The sequence below is a fragment of the Meleagris gallopavo genome, chromosome 12 (genome assembly GCF_000146605.3).
Source record: "Meleagris gallopavo isolate NT-WF06-2002-E0010 breed Aviagen turkey brand Nicholas breeding stock chromosome 12, Turkey_5.1, whole genome shotgun sequence".
NCBI lineage: Eukaryota > Metazoa > Chordata > Aves > Galliformes > Phasianidae > Meleagris > Meleagris gallopavo.
The window spans coordinates 8,499,283-8,520,179 of record NC_015022.2 but is presented as its reverse complement, the minus strand read 5'-3'; the positions used below and the strand labels follow the sequence as shown (position 1 = coordinate 8,520,179).

The 20,897-nt window shown below is 35.0% G+C and overlaps 1 protein-coding gene across 3 annotated transcripts in view; it reads left to right on the top strand.

The window, feature by feature from the left end:
* The first annotated feature begins 6,527 nt into the window (after positions 1-6,527).
* Positions 6,528-20,897, top strand: part of DMXL2 (Dmx like 2) — a 37,978-nt gene continuing 23,608 nt past the window's right edge. For 2 of the 3 annotated variants that reach the window (XM_010717412.3, XM_010717413.3), the window contains exons 1-13: positions 6,528-6,659; positions 8,272-8,343; positions 8,983-9,061; positions 9,687-9,840; positions 10,529-10,595; positions 12,384-12,562; positions 13,283-13,466; positions 14,459-14,633; positions 15,493-15,729; positions 16,849-17,126; positions 17,294-17,990; positions 19,166-19,287; positions 20,331-20,420. In XM_010717412.3, the coding sequence (XP_010715714.1) occupies positions 9,031-9,061; positions 9,687-9,840; positions 10,529-10,595; positions 12,384-12,562; positions 13,283-13,466; positions 14,459-14,633; positions 15,493-15,729; positions 16,849-17,126; positions 17,294-17,990; positions 19,166-19,287; positions 20,331-20,420 (2,214 nt within the window). In that variant the 5' untranslated portion in view covers positions 6,528-6,659; positions 8,272-8,343; positions 8,983-9,030. Of the gene's footprint in view, positions 6,660-8,271; positions 8,344-8,982; positions 9,062-9,686; positions 9,841-10,528; positions 10,596-12,383; positions 12,563-13,282; positions 13,467-14,458; positions 14,634-15,492; positions 15,730-16,848; positions 17,127-17,293; positions 17,991-19,165; positions 19,288-20,330; positions 20,421-20,897 lie in introns of those variants that run through there. The other variant, XM_019619452.2, reaches the window with a different exon arrangement.

The window sequence follows — 20,897 nt, the reverse complement described above, 5'->3', positions numbered from 1 at the left end:
GCCGCCCGCTGCTGCTGCTGAGACACGGCTGGCTCCGCACGGTGCTCCCTTCAAGGAGGGAAAGAGAGACGCGAAGTGGATTTCAGGAGTCTGCTAAGTTGCGTAATAGCCGCGTCCATCAGCCGCGGCCGGTTGTTGTTCCGTCGGTGGTCAAGTCGGTTTTCCCGTCTTTAGCTTACGGTGTGCCGGCAGATTGTAGCGAGCCAGCAGCCGCAGCGCTCGGCGCGTCGCATCCCAGCAGTGCGCGCTGGCTGTGGATACATTGTCTCGCTAGATTGCCTGCTAACGTTTGCAAGATGTTAACTACAAACCGGATAGAGGATGTAGAGCGCCGTTTCTTGCCCAAGACAACCATCAGCTGACTTGTCCAGCATTTAAGGCCTGCTTCGGGTTAACACAGAGGTCTAATTTTGGTATGGAGTGCTGAAATTCATAAGGAATAAAGGGTGCCATCTTTCTCTTTCTTTCCTTGTCTTGCTGCTGTGCAGCCATGCTGATATTAGGGGGCCTCTTTTGGTATTTACACAATAACATAGCCATATATGTCATATATATGAACATATGTCATATATGAACATGTTTCCTTTGGCTCTAACAATCTGAAAAGTCTCTACTATAAAAGTCAACTTTATGCTATTTCTCATGATAATAATATCATCAAAAATGAATAGTAATATAAATTATAGCTCACGTAGCACCTTTCCCAAGAACAATTTGTTTGGGGTTCTTTTTGTTTGTAGGTTTTTGGTGTTTGTTGTTGTTGTTGTTGTTGTTATTGTTTTTGTAGTCATTGTATTTTGTTATTCCATTAAAAAAAAAAAATCATGTAGTAGCATGTTTTTACTATAGAGCTGCATATAACAGACCTCACTTGCTCATCTGGCTGCTATGTCTGAGAAGGAACTGTTAAAGAAGGAACTACAGGGATGAGTATGACAATGAATGCACTTCCTGGACATCCACAGCTATAACTTTCCTCTTTGCTTTTTCTCCCTTCTGTTTTTGATGTAGGCTTTTAAATTCCAAGCCAATTAGCTGGAGCTCAGATGATACATTCTGCCAAATAAGTGTACTTGTTTAGGGCTTTAGGTGAATGACATCTAGTTATTCTGAGCATAAGAAAGGAGAAATAAATAATTTTGCTATTCAACTTTTTAAAACTTAATTTGCTAAAAAGAAACAGGTATTAGTGACTCCATAAAATGGAACAAATCCAAAGAAATAGGTGTTGGGACCACGCAGTTAGTAGTTTTTGTTGTTGTTGTTTATATTTTAGTGCTAAATGACAGCTTTCTGTTTGTCATTCTGGTAGTAATTCAGCAGCTTTCCAACTTGCTGTGAGCAGGGCTTCGTGTCCTCCTGTCAGCAGTTACCACTAACCGTGTTTCATAAAGGAGCATACAGAAGTTACAGGTGGTCAGAGCTGATTGCTATGCAGAAGAGTCTTTCAACACACACACCCTGACTAACCAGAAAAGATATTCATCGTCTGCACTTTGTAGAGTAACTTGCAGCCAGTATGTTTTTCACAGGTTGTAAACTACCTCCATTATTCAAACCCTGTTTGGTTTCACTTAGCTTAGCACAGTGTCCTACTGTATCAGAGCCTAAGCCTGGTACTCCTGCATTCAATTAGAGCTTTGACATTGCTCATTTCAATGGGCTCAGATCTCAAACAAACGTTGGCAGACCATGGCTTAGTAGCTGCTTGTGGATCCTGCAAGTCATCTTTGCGTTCTGGCAGTTTTGCAAATCCATTTAATTTTAAAGTTACCATTGACATTGGAAATGGAGATTGGCAGGTATTCCATGTGGGTGGTTTTGCTGCACTGGTTTAATTCAGTGACAGTTTACAACTGTTTATCTAAGGCCTCTGCACTGTGATCCATTACAATATTTCTCAGCATGTTTTTTTCCATCTTTCCTTTTTGCTTGGCTTACCAGTTTTCCATTCCTTCCATTATGCTGTGTGGCCACTCTTCTTCTGGCAGGAGAGAACTGTGCTGACACAAAAGATCTCCTTGAAGATGTTGTCAGCTGAGTCCTTCAGAAGGAACCACTGTTAAATATTATAACTATTATGGCACTTTCCTATTCTTTGTCAGTGTAGTGGGGCTACTAGTTGAGCACCTTTAAGGAATGAAATTCAAAAGAGGATTTGATTGAAACATGCTCTGTTCTGGTGTAAGCATGATAATATATTGAGATAATTAGAAATAAAATAGAAACAAAAGTAATCAAATGGGAAGCTTGTATTTAGCCAATACAAGGTGATTATGTAGAAATACCTTTCAGTACGGGAAAATATATTGATCTCTTCTGTTTTGAAAAACGTGGACAGTGTAAATGTAAAAAAGTGAACACATTTTCAAATGAGGGCGTGCCTTCTCTTAAAAGTGGTGATATAGTGTACTACTGAAGTTTTATAGCAAATACACTTCCAAAGAACTTCAGGAAACAAGAGACTTTCTCAAAATAAATATCAACACTAAGAAAATGACCTCAGAACCAAGAGTGCTTCCTCGAAGAACCCAGAGCTGCAGGCTGATACCTGCAGGGAAAGTGCTGAGGTCTCCCATGGACTCACAGAGGACGCTTAGGTGCAGTTCCACACATAGGCAAAGAGGAGAAACAGAAGAAACAGTAGTAAGATTTCACTTAGGATAAGATCTCTATGTCTTGATGATTATTTAAGAAAAATAAAAGAACCTTCTTCCGTAGAACACCCTTTTGCTTATTAACCACCTTTTTAGTTAATTCTATAAAAATGCTAAATGTTAAAATTAACCAGCAAAAAGTTCTTTTGTTGCAATAATAACAGCTGGGGAGAGGGAACTGGAGAGGGGAAACTAAGCAATTAAAAAAAAAAACCAAAAACCATACTAAATCTCTTCCTTCACAGGGCAAACAGACATACAAAAGCATTAAGACTTTTCTGGTTTGTCCATTATCAACTATACACACACAGGCATGTATGTTCAACAACAGTAAGCATAACTGAAGATGAAAAGTCTTTTCCTTTCTCTGTGTTATTTCTGAGGCATGTGTCTGTATCTCTTTCAAGTCAAATTATCAAACCAACAATGAAAAAAAAATAAGGTATTTACAGAGTTTATGATCTTATTTCAAGTGGACCAATGCCTTTTTTTTTCTTAATGTATCAAACAACATGTTAAATCTTGTCCCTTAGTTTGTTGGTATTAGTAATTTAGGAGGCAGACTGATGGACAAAAAACTGAAAATGAATCTTTTCTGTTTTAATTGCTTACCCTTTGAAGCAGGAGATTCAACTGTTGGTGAATATTCGAATTGTGAATAAAATATTGGAACTCCAGGACCTGCTTTTGTTCTCCTGTCTTCCTGTGGGCTTTCATAGCACAGTCTTCATCTTCTTCACCCTACTTGTGAATGTTTGCTGAACGGCCCAGCTTTCCACACCACTCATGGAGTTTGTTTTGCCACAGTATGAGAAGTTGAGCAACAATAAAGCAGAAAGATTTTTCTGTTCAGTGCCAGAAGTTACTTCAGTATCTCAAATCTCTCTCACTCCCACTTTCTGCAAATAATTATATTCAACTTCTGTAATAATTTGTTCCCTTCCAGACAGGGTGTAAGGCCTAGTCACAAAGAAGCTTAAGGTATTTTCTTACACAGATAATCTCCCTCTAACCACCTTTTAGCAGTTGGTTCCCCCCTCCTTCCTGCTTGCAGTATACTGATACCTCAGTATCAGTTCCTCAGAGCTTCCCAGAACAACAGCTGTAGCTTTGAGGACTCAGAAAGACAATGCTGCATTGCCTCATTTTTGTGCCAAGGCCTTGGAAATCTTTCAGTCTAGGCTTTGTGTACCCTTTGTGTTCTAATTTTCAGATGCAACTACACAGTTCCAGAACTACTTTGGACATTTAATTGCTGCATCTACAGGTAAAATGTGTATTCTCATGTACAGGTAGGTATTTAGCAAGGGGACGACATTATACAAGACCATATCAAGAGCTTGTATTTAGAGCAGTGACAGTAGTACTCACAAAATCAGGTGTTTGCAAGCGGTGTAGTTACTGACCCCCTAACTATCTTCAGACTGTAAAATCTATAAACATATTCTCAGTTAATGACTGTGCTGGTAGATGTCCTGTGGAGCGAGAAATTGCAGATGCTTTAAAAAGAAAAAGAGGAACCTGGAATTATCATTTCATTAGTAGTTTCTTTCCAAGGACATGCATAACCACTTACTTTAAATATTGTGGTAGCAGAAAGGTCATTTATAGAAACAATGATTTTCTAGGCTTCAGAAAAACTAGCAGTAAAACATTTTATCATAGTTCCACTTCTCAAGTTGTGACATTTTTCTTTGTAGATTTGCCAGTTCTCAAGCTGGGAGACATAATATTCTCTGATGAAATCCCACAATGCTTTCCCTTAGAAACAACCATCCAGAATTCCACAAGTCTGAAGAGCCACGTGTTAAGATTCTTTAGCAGGCCCAACTGTTTGACAGCTGGAGGAGCAAATTTTTTCAGAGCTCTCGCTCAAAAAAGTTAAAACTAAATCTTTTCCGTACTGCAAGCAACACAAGGTTTGAGGGAAATGTTAGCACAAGAAAAAGTTTAAAGGTCTGTAAATCAGATAGAAATTAAAATGAGATAGATTAAAAATTTCTACAGTCTGAGTATCTGCTTTTTCTATTTATGTTGCTGTTCCCTTCCTGTCTTTAGCAGTGACTATACTTTCACTAAATTCAGCCTTTTTTCTTCAGATTTTCATTGTTCCTTCCCAGAAAGATCAGAAGTAAACATGTGAGATTGAGAGATCTTGTAGACTTCTCTAGTTCCAGTGGTTTTCCTACACCGTTACCTTACAGTGACCAGCAACAGGCATTAATCTTGGAAACCTATAGAAATACTCACCTAGATAGCCTTTAAAATGACTGACCTCAAAAGTGAGGGGTAGGACTCAGTAATTCAGAAATTATAGTGAGAAAAGCAAGAGGCAGGTTAAACTGACAAAGTGATTTTATAGCATCTGGCACTGACTGCTGAGAACAGGCACGTTCCTGCTTAATTCAACTATAAAATGTTGGTCTGCTGTATTAAAATCAGTGGAAATTTTCCTTTAAGGAAAGAAGCCTCCTACTGTGACTTTTATTTACTTTAAAAGTAAAAAAGCTTGTTAGTAGATTTATGGAAGAAAGGGATTTCTGTGCTTGTATGTGGGACTTCAATACAGCAGATCATCTGCAGCAATTATGGGGCTTAGAGTATTCTAGTGCACAGGAACAGGTGAAAGGTTGGCAGACATAGTGTTTATTCTGCCAAAAACAAGTGCTGCACGCTATCACTGCACTATAAATTATTCTTACATTGTTTATACTGTAGTTTGTCTATGAGATACTATGAGATACTGTGTTTATCTATGAGATACAACATATACCCAGGACAAATCTTCATTTTGCAGTATTGTAACAAGCATTATTTTAAAACCCAGAGAAATGCAGAAATGGGATCCTTTTGGAAAAGCGACATTTGATGTTCTTTTTAAAGGGGGTGGAATGGTGACAGCAGGATGAATTTCCATTAAAGTTCAGCACAATTTTTTTAAGTGAAAGAACACACAGACTTGAATTTTTGGAGTAAGTTTTCTTACCGTTTCTTTTTACCAGGATTTAAACCTGGGAAAATTTAAGGCGTGCTTTCCTATTTCATTTTGAAATCAGTTCTGTCTCATTGCTTCTGCCTCTGGAACTTTGTAACAACAACAACAACAACAGATTTAAAATCCGAGAAGAGTAGAATTGTTCCTGTTTTAAATAGGCTTTCACTGATATTCAGGAGCATTACATGACAGAAACATCTTGGGCTCTGCTTTCTTTTTTTGGCAGGAAAGTCTAACATGGAAATCAGCAATGTGGTCACTGCAGACAAACAGAATTTTCCTCCATTTCCCAAAACGCTGGAGAGAAGATTAAAAATATGCATATCTTCTCATCGTGGAGAATTTTTTTCCCTGACAGTAGAATGAACATTTCTAGTATAATACCATCAGCATCTGATATTTGACATTATTTATCAATGCATGTTATACTCTGCTGTCCAATAAATGCAAAAGCCCAGAACTCTAAAGCAAGAAGACAGTATTCCTGTATTGCACACTTAGTGCATAGAGCAGTCAAACCTCAATACATTCACATCTGCTTGTAGAAGGACGTAACCATCCCCAGCTGTAAATTCTTCAGATATTGGCATTGTCTGCTCAAATTCCTTTTCCCTCCTGATAATCGTTCCTAATCTGGAAGCCAGAGTAACTCCTAGGAGTTGATTTGTACTTCTTGATTATCCTGCTGTTGCTACCAAGTTGATGAGGAGTGAACTCTCTACATAGCAACATAAGCTCCATCACTTGTTTAAATTGAGATTTTTACATTTTTCAAAACATAATTCTAATAATGATTTAGTTGACTTTTTTAATGATTTAGTTGCTTGCTTGTTTGTTTCTTAATAAATTTTAATTTGTATTTCTTTTAAAAATCGTTTCAGGCATATGGTTCTGGTTGTGACATTGTTATTCTGGCAAATGACTTTGAATGTGTACAAATTATTCCTGGTGCTAAACATGGAAACATTCAGGTCAGTTGTGTGGAGTGCTCCCAGCGACAAGGCAGGGTAAGGATTGGGTTTTTTTATTTTTGTTTTTATATAGGCCTAAAGAAAAAGGATACTCAAACAATTCAACACAAAACATTAATGTTTTTACTGGGTTAATTAAATGACAAAGATTTTTACTGATCTGTGATTTGCAGCACCATTCAGAGGATTGTTTTAGTACAGTTCATTTTTGAAAAATTTAGGTTGTGGTGCAGGGAGAAGGCAGGAGTTATGTGGTAACAATGGATTTTATACCTTTCCAACATGTGCAGTAACAAACCTCTCAAAATGTGTAAAGATATATTAATTGCAGTATAGCAATGGTATTAAATTTCCTGCTTCTATGACCCAATAGTTTTCTGTTTGCATATAGCAAAACATGGCAGGGATAAATAATATATGAAACATAAATAAATTAAAGGTTCTTTGTTTTTTTTCAGAAAAGCTCAGGCACGTTTACAGTGTTTCAAAGTGCTGCAATATGAGCTGTCATAACTGTGTGGCCCTTGACTGGCTATGTGGCTTTATTTTCAGTCCCCACGCAATGCTAAACAGACAGTCTAGATTGCCATGAAAAAAAATGAAACCTTTCTATGAAGTATTGTAGAGCACTGAACACAAATTTTGCTTATCAGTTGTATTTGCCTACCACTGTTACCAATTCAGGCAAATTATAGCTGTAGAGGGCCCTGCACTTCAGCCATGCAGGCCCAGTGGGAAGAGAGATTCCATCTTGCACAGGTGGCTTCTGCAAGAGCACTGTGAACCTCTGCAGGGTTCTGCATTTGGGACTCTGAACTTAAAGTCCATTCTTTTTTGGTTTGGTGTTTATTTTAATTTTCTCCCCATCATGTGAAGAGGAAGTAAGGTTTCATAAGAAATGTGGTGAAACTTTTATTTCATTTCTGTGTCGAAGAGAATAGGAGGAACTTTAAACAGTTGTTCTTTTAAAAATCTTTTATGCAAGAAAACAGTTAAATGATTGTCAAAAGTACTTACGAGCATTTGAGTATTGGGGTATTACTAGATAAATTCCTAATAAAGGCCATTGTGTACATGGAAGGTTTCTGTAAAACAAGTAGGTGAAGGAAATTGAGTGGTACAAAAACTTCAGTTTTTCCATTACTATTTATCTTTTCTGACAATGTATTTAACTATTCAAAATGGAATCCAATTTCTTCCCCTTTTCTAGTAATTATTATTTAGTGGTACAAAATGGAACATGGGGTCACACTGAGATCCAGACACTAATAATTAATTCATTAGTTAGTTGTAAAGTAGGGAAAATGAGCAGAAGTAGTAAGATATCAGCTTTCCCTTATGCATTAACAGTAGTTGCCTTAGAAGTATGTATTAGATCTGATTGACTGTGTTCATCCCACTGAATAAAATATCTTCCATACTTACAGTTAAAATCTTGAAGATGGGCTAGTTCAAAGGAATGCATTTCTGATCTTCCTATAGAAAGTATTTGTATAATACTCTGAATAACATTTGTATTCATTTTACTTGTTGAATATCTGTACATTGAAGTAGTACTGTGGAAATTCTTTAGATTTTTTCAAAGATTGTAGAGCAGTTAGGCTTCTCTCCTAACATTATATCTTGAATCTTTGGGGTTTTTTTCCAGATTGCAGCATCGTATGGAAACGCTGTTTGCATTTTTGAACCACTTGGTATAAATTCTCATAAAAGAAATAGTGTAAGTATATATTTCATGATTGTAATTCATTTTAGGTTCTGAAGGAAAAGTATGTCTGTCACTTATTAAACTGGCACACAAAAGACTACTGGATACACATTTCACAACATCCATAGTAATGGATAATAATAATAAAAGATAAAATAATAATGGATGAGAAGGATCTTCCATTGTACAAACAGAACTGGGGATTGCAATTTTCTCAAGTTCACAGCAAGATTTGATGCAAGAGTGACATAGCAGTCAGCTCATATTTCTTTAAATTGACATGCCAGGTCTGTAATAAGAAATAGGACTTGGACTTGTGTATCCAAGCTAGTTTAAACAGCACAGTCATGGCCAAATGTCATGTTAATTGTATTCACAAGTGGGTTTTGTGATCTATTGCATCTGTACTGCCATTCCTTATGTTGTTACAAATGTGTGATGTAACTAGCTTATAGCAATCTACAGATTCATTTGTGTGTGATGTGACTCTGTGATGTGTTTAATTTTTATAAAACAGTTGAAATTATTCAAGCTAGATTCCACAGTCTACCACTGGGTCCTGACTTCATTTGTAACAACTTAGTGAGAAATAAATACAAACACTATTGCTGTTGATGTTAAAATTAATTTTTACGCTTTTTTGAACTGCAGCAGCTAAAGTGTCAGTGGCTTAAAACGGGGCAGTTTTTTCTCAGTTCCATGACTTACAACCTAGCCTGGGATCCTCAAGGTAATGTGAGATTTGTGATGCATTTGTTTAATGTTTGTAGTTAGAAAACTTGTACATAAATTATTTTTATTGAAATGAAGTGGGAGCATGAATACAAACATTTTAGATGATCCATTCTTGGCAGCTTAGCATCAGATAAAATGCGTTTGTGAAGATGCTATGCCAAGTATTTGAGTGCTTTATGTAAGATCTTAGTTTGGGAATCACAGTGTTAAGTTGATAACTGCCTTAAATTACCACTAATAATCATTTAAATATATTGTTGACTTATAATAAAACTCTACCAAGAGAGAGATATTGATAAGATATCTGACAGTGTGCATTATCTAAGATATTAATGGCTGTTCAGTACCTTCAAAGGTAATTCTTAAAAACTGTCATTCAAAGTCATCTTAAAAACATCAAAATACTAACAGTTTTTCTTGAAAGGCATTATAAATTCAAAATATTTTGATAAAAACAGATGTTAATATGATTGAATACCCTTTCATATTTAAAACGGACTTTATAAAGTTGAATGTTCAACCAGTTTTTAATTATTTTCATCAAAATATGATGACAGACATTAAACATCATTATGCATGTATCAGTTTGGTTTCACGTCTTTAATGTTACTCATATTCAGGTAACAGGCTGCTGACAGCAACTGACTATTTGCAACTGTGGGCTCCACCATCTAGTGACATTCTAGAAGAAGATGAAGATGATCCTGATAATCAGATGAAAGATGATAAAGTTCTCCCAGTCCTGAATGACTGGAAATGTGTCTGGCAGTGCAAGTGAGTGAGATAGTTCTCATTTTAAGAAGGATTGCAATGCCAACTCATATATCAAACCCTATCTTCTCTCCAAAAATGTATTTTAAAATAATCTTTTAAATAAGCTTAAACTATCATAAAATTCAAACAATGGAAGTTACTCCAAAAAAAAAACAACTCATTTTTTCAGGTGATCTTCAGTCACCCAGTATATATCAAAGGCTTAATTATAGCCCTGGCAATACGTATAAATTGTCCCTGTCTTCTCATCCTTTGAAAGTAGTGCTGAGATATTGGATGTGACAGAGGAGCAGCAGCAAGCAGACATGCAATGCTGATCAAGATGAGAGCTGTTTGATGCCTTCCTATCATTTGTCTTGGCCTCTGGGAGTAGAAAAGCAAGTGGAACAAACTTCACTTCCATGATCTCATTAGATCTAGCCTAGGCTTACCATACTTAAAACAATTGATTTTTTAATGTGCTGTTTTTCTCTAAAGAAAACTATATGAAAATACTAAATACTATGTTTTTCTTGTAGCAAATACTTCTTACGCTTCTGCCATATGCTTAAAACAACAACTATAAAATCCAAATATAGTTTAATTAAATAACGACATTAACATTGAATTAACTAAATATACATGGAGTAGTACTGTAGAATAAACAGACTTTACTTACATTTTAAAACTTTGCTCTTGTGTTCTTTAGGACTGCAGTATCAGTACATTTGATGGCATGGTCTCCTGATGGTGAATACTTTGCAACAGCTGGGAAGGTAAGAACAACAAAAACAACAACAAACAAAATAAGCTCTTCAGTTGTGTTCCTTTTTTTGACAGAAGAAAATAAGTAATATAGAATGGTCCTATAGCCATGTATTCTACTGTAGTCTGAGCTAAGTAATCATCTTCTGTATAATGCTCTGTTTTCATGTAATTCCATGAATTTCAACAACAAGAAATTTGATTTAGCTGTTTACTGTTACTGAATACTTCAGAATTGTCCTGAAAATACAGTGACAGTGATACAGACTCAGTTGTATTTTAGATAAAGTACACTTAGATGAACTTTCAGATGTGCGTAAACAATTTTTTCATCCTTTATTTGAAATAATTAGGATAAATATTAGATCATGATGAAAAACATACGCATTTAAGCAGGTGTAATGTGCATATCAGTGTACAAACAAAGATTTTCTGTTTACAGTGAAGTCTGTGTTTGGTTATCAGTTCTTAACTTCTAATTCCATTTGTCATATTTTTTGTCAAATTGTTATTCAAACTAAGTTTTCAACTAATAATTCTCTTTAATGTTACCCTCTCATTTGAGTTTTGAGAGTCTGGATAGTTGGGCATTTATTGCTTGTGCTAATGTTGGTCAAATTATATGGGAATTTTAGAAATCTTTATCTTCTTAGACTTATTAAAGAGGACAATGGAATCACAAGCTGTCATTACTTTATGACTAAAAATCTAATAACGACAACTTAAAAATATTACATCTAAAGTCATTCTAGTTACTTTTGTTTTGCTCCATGCTTCTGTTTTCCATGAATTTAGTTTTGTACAGTTAAGAATTTGGCTAAGCATGTGAGGCAGATGGTTCCAGTGATTATTTCCTGTTTGTAGGACAGATTCATCTTAGTTCCTTCACAATTTCATCATAATTTTTAACAGCGCTGTCTCTCAAACTTTCTTGTAGACTCTGGTCAGATACTGCCTTTTACATGTTTGACAGGAAATACATAAGAGCTCCCAGAGATTTGTAATTTATTTGTTTATTGTGTATCTACACTTCATCTCCAGTGCTGAAATCCAAGGATGTATTGCACAAGTGTATACAGTGTATCGTGGTCATCCTAGTAATGTTGCCTTAGTTCACATCAGTGTAGTCATACTCCAGTCCCACTTATCAGCATTTGGAGTATTGCTGCAACAGCAATTCACTTTTGTTTCAGTGAACTACATCAGTAGTACCCATTCAAATAGGAAAGGTAGCACATGTTCTGCTAGTGGAGGGAAGGGTTGTATTGTGCAGCCACTCGTCATTCATGTGCCCATGCTCAGCAGATACAGTGCTTCCCACAAAAATCAGGCTTCCTGTGCATGGGAACCCCCAGGGACTTAAAGCAGAAATTTTCCTAAGGGAGAAATTGACTGGTAATGAGTTTAATATTGTGCTGGGAGTGGCAGCCTGTTTCTGGCTTTCATTTTGCAGAGGAATGGATGTGGGATTTAAGCACACATATGTAATATGCAAAAAATGCAAAGAGAACCAAGAGGAATGTAGGGGGACAAATGGACTGGAAGAAAAATTACTTCTGGCAGTGGTGTATTCCTAGCAGAATATTTATTCAGTCCTGCAACTCATTCCAGGATTACTATCAGTGAAATTTCTGGTCCCAGGAATGGGTTGTCTGCAAAACTGCAAATAGTTCTGGGGCATAGATTGAGTATTCATGAAAGGTACTGAACAGCAGTCTCGTACCATTTTAGTATTTTCTTTTTCTGACTTTTTTCACTTATAGCTAGCTAATCCCATGTTATTTTGCTGCTTTACCTAGGATGATTGCCTCTTAAAGGTTTGGTATCCTATAACTGGTTGGAAGTCATCTCTTCTGCCCCAAGAGAACGAAGAGAAGAAGAAATGCTCAGGGGTTGTCAACTTCTCATTTGCCTATTTAGCTCATCCTCGAGCAGTGACAGGATTTTCATGGCGTAATATTAGCAAGTACATGCCCAGGTTTGAAAGATTTAATTTTTAAGACAACCAACAAACCAGCAAGCAAATATTTGACCAAATTGTTGTGGTTTTTTGTATTGTTTTGTTTTTTAACACACTGCTTAAAGTTTGGCCATGAGAACATAGTTCAATTTCACTGCTTATACTTTGAAGAAATTGAACATATCCAGCATATATGAAGACATCCATTCCTTATTACAACAATTATATTCACGTTAATAGGAGAGACTTATTCTAAAATATGGTCTGAGCTTCTCAAGTTCTGCCAGACATTGTGACATCAGAAATAATTTTTTTTCTTTAAACAGTTAGCAGAGAGTAAGATTTTTTTCTGAACCTTGTTGTATATGCTGCTGTTTAATTCATTGTTTGATTCACTTTTCAGGATTTAGTAAAAATGTATGCATTCTTCACATTATCCAACAAAACAATAACTTTGAAAGTTCCATAATTGCAGTTTTATAGTAACTGTTGCATTTATCAAATAATAACCACTCCATGTACACATGCACTTTTGCTAATAAGTTATGAGTTTATCTGTCAGCATGTTGAAAATCACTACCTTTGTAATATTTAACCCTTTAGTTTAGAAGGAGAGGTAGAAATTTGGATGAAGTAATGATGACTGCTAAATACTCATATATGTTCTCCTGATCTTTGTTTTGTCTTTATTCACAATTTAACTATATTGGGTAATACTTTTGATATGTTTTTCTTTAGGGGTTTAGTCTGCAATGTGTTACTCACATCATGTCTTGATGGCATCTGTCGACTGTGGGCAGAGACACTGTTACCAGAAGATACTCTTCTGGGTGAGCAGATATGTGAAACTAGCACTTCCAGCATTAGCAGCACCATTTCTCAATCTGGAAAGCACAAAGACAGAATACAGCATGCACTTGAGGTACAATACTTGTGAATTTTGTATTTCAGCATTATTAAAACTTGTAAACATTTTCTAGAAAATTTAAACTATGCACATCTAAGATGGTGTATTATTTAGTTCTTATAAGCGTAGCAGAATAGTCTGAATTATTTATAGAAGTATATTATTAATCATTGAAGAAATAAGAGGTTTGTAGTTCTGCACCTAAATTACATGTTCTTAAATTTCAGTCTACTTTTTCCATAGCTAACTAAAAGTGTTGAGGAGAAACCATGACTAACATGGAATAGTAAGATGGTTTCATTTTGACTGGGTCTGAAAGTCTGTAGTTAAAAAAAAAAACAGTAGAAGCAGTAAGCACACTTTACTTTAGACATCTGAGTAGATAATTGCATTTCCAGAATTATAAAAATGTTAGGCTCTAAGTTTCAGTGGCAGTCATATGCAGTTTATATGTTTATAGGAATGTTATATTATGTTTATAGGAAAAGAAAACCTGTCAGTGTGAAAACAAAACCAAACAAAAACACCACTCATTTGTAGAACATAACGATCAGGTGAAGTTCTTACTTCTTATATATCATGACTGACAATACACAGAGAGGGTGGAACCAACTATGTTTCAGGCTACTGAATAAGCTGCACTCTCCACGTACTCTCACTAATTTTTAGTTGCATAAAAATAATTCATTATAAAATTGCTTTACAACTATTTCTGCTTTTAGACTGTAATAATCTTTTTCATGAATGTTACACAAAATAGTTGGGATTTTTTTTTGTCTTTGAAGCAGATAATGTAAGGACCTTTCAAGAGACTGCTAAAAGAACTTTGTCTTCAGTCAGAACTCATACGCATGAGCTTTATTAATCTCCTCTGAAACGAAGTAATCTTTTTGAAATTAGTCTTCACTTCCTAGGGAGAAGGAAATTTTAAAACTTTAGGTTTTACATAAATATTTATATCTTAATTTTTTTAGTGTTTCTTAAATTGTTTTTTCTAACTGTACCAGACAATTCACCACTTGAAAAATATGAGAAAAGGACAAAGGAGGTCTTCCGTTCTTGTTACCCACACAGATGTATTGCCAGATCAGCAGGGTACTCATGAAGTTCAGCGTCACATTTCACATCATGCAAATGCACTTGGTCACTTCCACATAGCCGCAAGCATCAACCCTAATACAGGTAAAATGCAACCATTTATCAAATTGTTAATAATAGATTTGAACAAAATGGAAAAAATAAACAGAGGGGTCTGAGGTACATGTTCTTTGTTATGTGTCTTTGAATACAAGGTATTCATAGGAAGAATATTATCTCATAACTCTTTTATTTGGCCTAGAATTTTGTAAACAAATTGGTCTGAATATTTTAATTACTTATTAATTTTTTCCCAAAAAATCAGACTGACAGAATAGTTGTGGTTGAAAGAGACCTCTGGAGATAATCTTGTCCCTCTGCTTAAGCAGGGACACCTACAGCCAGTTGCCCAAAACTTTCAGCATTCTTAAAATCCAAATTAAATTTATTTTTGCATATCAGATGGTAAAAGAAACTTCACAACCTAAATTTCAAGTCTGCTTCATGCTTGATTGTTGGGTTTAGGGAGGCAACAGTATATGAAAAATGAAGTACTTTAACTACAGAATATACAGAATGAAGAAAAGTTGTACAATACTTTTTTTAGGATAAAACCACTTTGTTTTTTGTAGAAGAAAAAGATTAAAGGTACTACTTTACCTAAAGTCAGTAGGTGAAGTGACAACACTGCAATTTATGAAACTGCAATTAGACCTAGTAAATACCAGTTACTATTCTCATCACAATTTGTTACTTCATTAATGTTAAACTGTATTTTTATTGTTTTTAATTCATATGTAGGAACTTGATATGAATCTTACTTTTCCTAAACTTACAGGCACAAATTATTTTCTATCAAGAATGAATTAAATGTTCAATCAAGAAATCTCTGTATTGTATAAGTATATATACATTTATGTAGATTTAAGATACAGCTTTTTGACTTATTTACAACTATCCACAGATATTCCATCCGTTTTGGCTGGAACAGCTTTTAATACAGATGAAGGCAATGGAGGTTTCGTGGTTCATTGGTTGAATAATAAGGAATTTAATTTTACATCATCTATTGAAGTATTTATGCAGCATCTAAGAAAACTTTCTGAACAACAACTACAAGAAGATTTTGATGATGTTGAGGTTGAAGAGCAAGAAGAAATAGAAGAAAAAGAGAGAGGTTTGCGCATGAAATTAGACCATGGTTAGTAGTCTTGAGATCTATAGCACAAGAATAATTTTGAAACACATTTATTTAGTGCAGTAATTGATGCAAATATTTAGCACAAGAATCAGAAGTTATATTTTGTTATTAACCTAAAGTAAATAAATATAGCTACAATTTTGCCTCCTCAAATATTTAGGTGGCATGAAAAACTTAATGAAATATCCCCTATTGGAAGGCAATAATGATTGATGCAGTGAAAAAAAGGGTTGCTTTGTTTTTCATATCTGTTTTGGAAATGCTTCATAGTTAGGAAATAAAGTCTAAGACTTGTTCTTGATTTACCATACAGTCTGGTTGTCAGTAATGAAGAACGATTTGATGGCAGGCTTAAGGAGGGTTGGACATTGTTCCACTTGAATGAAACTGCACTCTGTCCAGTGTAAGCATTGCAACTTAAACCTTACAGCATCCAGCGATCCCAGTTGTAGCTGTTCACAAAGGACCAGAGGGACATACTGTGAAATTAATTTTGGAAAACATGTTCTGCTGAAAAGACTTCACATTGCTGATTAAAGATTACAAACCCTATTTATTTAAAATTCCAAAAATTTATTTTCCCTTGTCTCCTCAAAGTTAAGAATAAATAATTATCTAACAACATGGACTAATAAAAACTTTTCTGCCTAAACAAGTAAGAGTTAATACTGAGGGTAAACTAATAATGAAATATTGTCATTTATAATTCTTGGGTTCTTAAAATCTAGGTTAATGCAATTTATTTTGTCATAATTCTGACTGTACATGCTACTTCATCAGTGATCATATACCACATAGTTCATGATAACCTTTTAAACAGAAATAAATATACTAAATGTGAAACCAGCATTAATACTAAATATCTGATTTTATGTAATTGAACAGAATAATCGTAATAATCGTAGACAGGATAAGATTCTAAGTATCTCAGTTTTGATGACTGTATTCATTATTACTAATTAGGAGCAATAAATGGAGCAGACAGATATTTTTACCCTCAGTTTGCATGAATGTTCTTATGAGGTAGTGCTGTCAACAGATTTTAAAATGTTTTCTTGTTTGGAATAGAAACAATGGTGGGAAAATATTTGAAATGGATAAAACACATTTCTGTTGCAGACTTGTCTATAGATAGAGAATCAGAGACAGGGACTGGTACAGGCTCTTCAGAACATGAAGATGGAGAACGAGAGGGAAGCCCCAAAACATCTCTACGAGGAAGCCTGCGGATGCCTCTTCCAACAGTTCTGTTAGATCGGAAAATTGAGTTGCTGCTGACTGAATGGAACAGAAATCCTGATATGCTTTTTACCATTCATCCTGTCGATGGTACCTTTCTGCTATGGCATGTGAAGTATTTAGATGAATACACTCCAGGCATCTTTCGCCAAGTTCAGGTGTTGTATATTTGAAATTGGTTTATTACGATCCTAATGAAGTCATTGTGTTCCTGCTATTTAAATCTGGTCATCAGAATGAATTTACTTATAAGCATTTCGTGTGACATCTAACATGTATTTAGACTTGCACTGAGTTGTTATATTCTAATTTTTTTTTTTTCCAGGTTTCATTTTCTTCTAGGATTCCTGTTGCATTTCCATCAGGAGATGCTAGTTCCCTTAGCAAAAATATTATGATGTATGCTTGCCCTGTCTTATTAAAAGATACCAGTAATGCTGTACATCAGAAGACAATGGACTTTTCAGATAAAACTCTAGAGAATAGAGGACCAGGCTTTACCCAGAGCAGTACAAACGTGAATATAATTTCTCCCATAGTAATGATGATTTCCAAGCATATAGATGGCTCTCTAAATCAGTGGGCAGTTACTTTTGCTGATAAATCAGCTTTCACTACTGTGCTAACTGTATCACATAAATTTAGGTACTGTGGGCACCGTTTTCATCTTAATGATCTAGCTTGCCATTCTGTTTTACCATTACTGTTAACATCTTCTCATCATAATGCTCTATTAACTCCGGAATCAGACAGTTCTCACGGCTCTGGCAGAATAAGCAGAGTAATGGATCCGAGTAAACATCTGAAAGGTTCTTCTCGGCAACAACTTAAAAATGCAGCAACTCGTACATTTCATGACCCAAATGCAATCTACAGTGAGCTGATTCTGTGGCGTGTAGACCCAATAGGACCTTTGTCATACACTGGAGGAGTGTCTGAGTTGGCCCGAATCAACTCTCTTCATACTTCCGCTTTCTCCAATGTAGCCTGGCTTCCCACACTTATTCCTAGCTATTGCCTTGGTAAGTACTCTTAGCATGATCTCATGTAAAATTAACACTGGTAGCCTTAGAATTTATTTTTAAAAATAAATTACTGTTATATTTGGAGTTTTGTATTTCTCAGCAGTTTCCTTGTATGTGCCAATGGGCATTCTTACTCCATTTGAGGCTAAGCTACTTCAAAATAGCATAGTTTGTGTGGGCTAAGAGTTTGTAGTTACTATGGATCAGCTGATAGGCAGCAACTTCTTTGTTAGAGTTAATAATCACTCTCATAACAAGGTGATCCCATTGCTCAGTATGTAGGCAACTTTAAATCAACTACACTTACTTTACAAAACTGCAAACACTATTTTTTCAAAGATCAGGATGTACAACATCAGATGCAATGCCCTGGAGGAAGTTTTTGTATAAAATTTTGATGTTCTCTGTTACATTTAAGAAAATTGTTGCTAGAAATGTTAATCTACTCTGCCACTTAGATACTTATTTTTAATTATAAAGATGCTGTTGTAATAGTGGTTCTCTTTGTGGACAGTACTAAAAAATGTAAATTGTGAATGTAACATTATTCAAGTTTAAACTAATAATGCTAGGAGACTTTATTACAGTAAGGCCAGACTGACCTTTGCAATTCTTAAATGGATGTCAAAGGCACTGAACAACCTCAAAAATACTAACTATGCTTAATAAATGCATACTTTTCTTTGATTTAAAAAGAAAAAAAGCCTTTAATCACACAGTAAATTTTTTTGCTGTCTGAGTCCTGCAAAGCTGCTATTCTGAACAGTTTACCTTAGACTACTTTAAATCATCTCCAATAACCTGGGGAAGCTAGAGTTCCAAGCACCTCCTCAGAGGTTCTCTTTGACAGTGAAAAAAACATACTCACTTTAAGGAATGGCAGTATTCTGCTAGGCAAACTATGAACAATATTTATATACAAAAGTGAATCTTACTTGAATTATTCAACTTTTATGAGGAATCTTAGTTAAATAAATGAGCAGAAACTTACTTTGAAGTCTTAATATTGGTGTTTTAATCCACATAATTTCTTGGGTTTGTTTCACTTCAATATTTTATAACAGTTATTGTTAAAAACATTCAGATATTGTGAAGTGGAATATAAATGACTACCTGAGGCTATTTGATGCCCATTTTTTTCCTTAGCTCTACAATTTCTTTTTTTCTACTAGGTACATACTGCAACTCTGCTAGCGCTTGTTTTGTTGCATCTGATGGCAAAAACCTGAGGCTCTACCAAGCTGTTGTAGATGCAAGAAAGCTTCTGGATGAGCTATCTGACCCAGAATCATCTGTAAGTTTTATGTAGCAATGGCTTGAAATGTTAAAAATAAAAGTAATTAAGGTAACTTTTTTTTCCCCTCCAATGGTTTGTCTTCATTTATTTGTGCGCATCAGGTTTCGTGCTGTTGCACATATAAGGTCATAATTTTTAGTTTGTATAATTACATATGTATTGTAAATGTCTATAAACATTAGCAGACAGCAATTTTATACATTACTACTAAAAATGACTAACAGGGAAATTTTAGCAAGGGAGGGAAGAAAAAATGGGATTTCTTTCTTTGTCTTCTCAGAAGAGGGAAGTCAGGAGAGCTAGGCAGGTGAAGAAGGAAGAGCAAGACTTACATGCACACACTTAATGTTGATATAGAAGGGAATCAGGGCAAGTTATTGTTAATGGCAGTATTGACTCATATTTTTTGTTCTTTTATCTTTCTTTCCTATGACTTCAAGCAAAGTAAAAACTGCCCTTCTAATTGTTACTGAATAAACAAGCACATTTTTCCTGTTTCCATTTTTCTGTTATTTTATAAGCCATTTTTCTGTTATTTTATAAGCTATCCTGTAAAAATATCGGCTGTCAGTATTCTGATCAGTCTGACCAACCTGTTGGAGGAGCAATGAATGTGAATGCTCCAGCAATAACCTAGAGTGCATTCAGTTTATATATAGCCTGAACTGATTCTTTTTTTATTTCAGTGTTGTGACAAAACCTGAAGCCCTAAACAAAAGTGCAACAGTATATTTGAGTTCTTTGTGGTACAGATATTGAGTTATGTTATTATGAAAGGATAAATCTGAAAATAAACAACATTTTCTTTCCATATAAATTGGTATGTTATCCCCGTGAACAGTTTCAACTTAAAGAAGTGTAAATGTTCTGAAAAGCACATTATCCATAACTGCCAAAATGAAAACAGGAAGAAGCCTAAGAAGCCTATTAACTATTCATGGCAAGAACAAAAAAAAACTGATCATTTTGTTGTAAATGGTTGCAATTTCCTTTGTCTGAAGGAAAAATCTACTAATTCATCTCATTTTGCTTTGTTTCAGAAACTTATCGGGGAAGTGTTTAACATTGTGAGCCAACAATCTACTGCTCGACCTGGATGCATTATTGAACTTGATGCAATAACTAACAAAGTAAATAAATAATTAATTCTTTAGGATATCACATAAAAGTGTTTAATAGCTTTGTACACTAATTAACCTAATCTATTGAAAAGACACAAAAGAAATGACATTTCTCTATGATGATAATGATAGTGATGAATTTCCATGAATGTTGAGATACCTTTCGGGATCTTTCAGAACACTTTCAGGAGACAACTTTTATCTGCTTGGATCTCAAAGTCCATTGCCATAGAGTGTAACAATATTTTCTAAGCATGAATCTTGTTTAAAATAAACTTGACCGAAAGCTGGTTTATCCCCATCAAGATTTAAAGAAAAAAAATAACAGTCACCTTCAGAAACTCAGCATAACATAATGACAAACAATAGCAACATCGAAAGATAAAAACTAGAGCTTAAGTCTTCTAAAATGTAGGAATCGTAACTTTAAATGACAAAGAGTTTACTCATAAAAGTGCTGGTTTCTTTAGGTAGTAGCCTGTGACT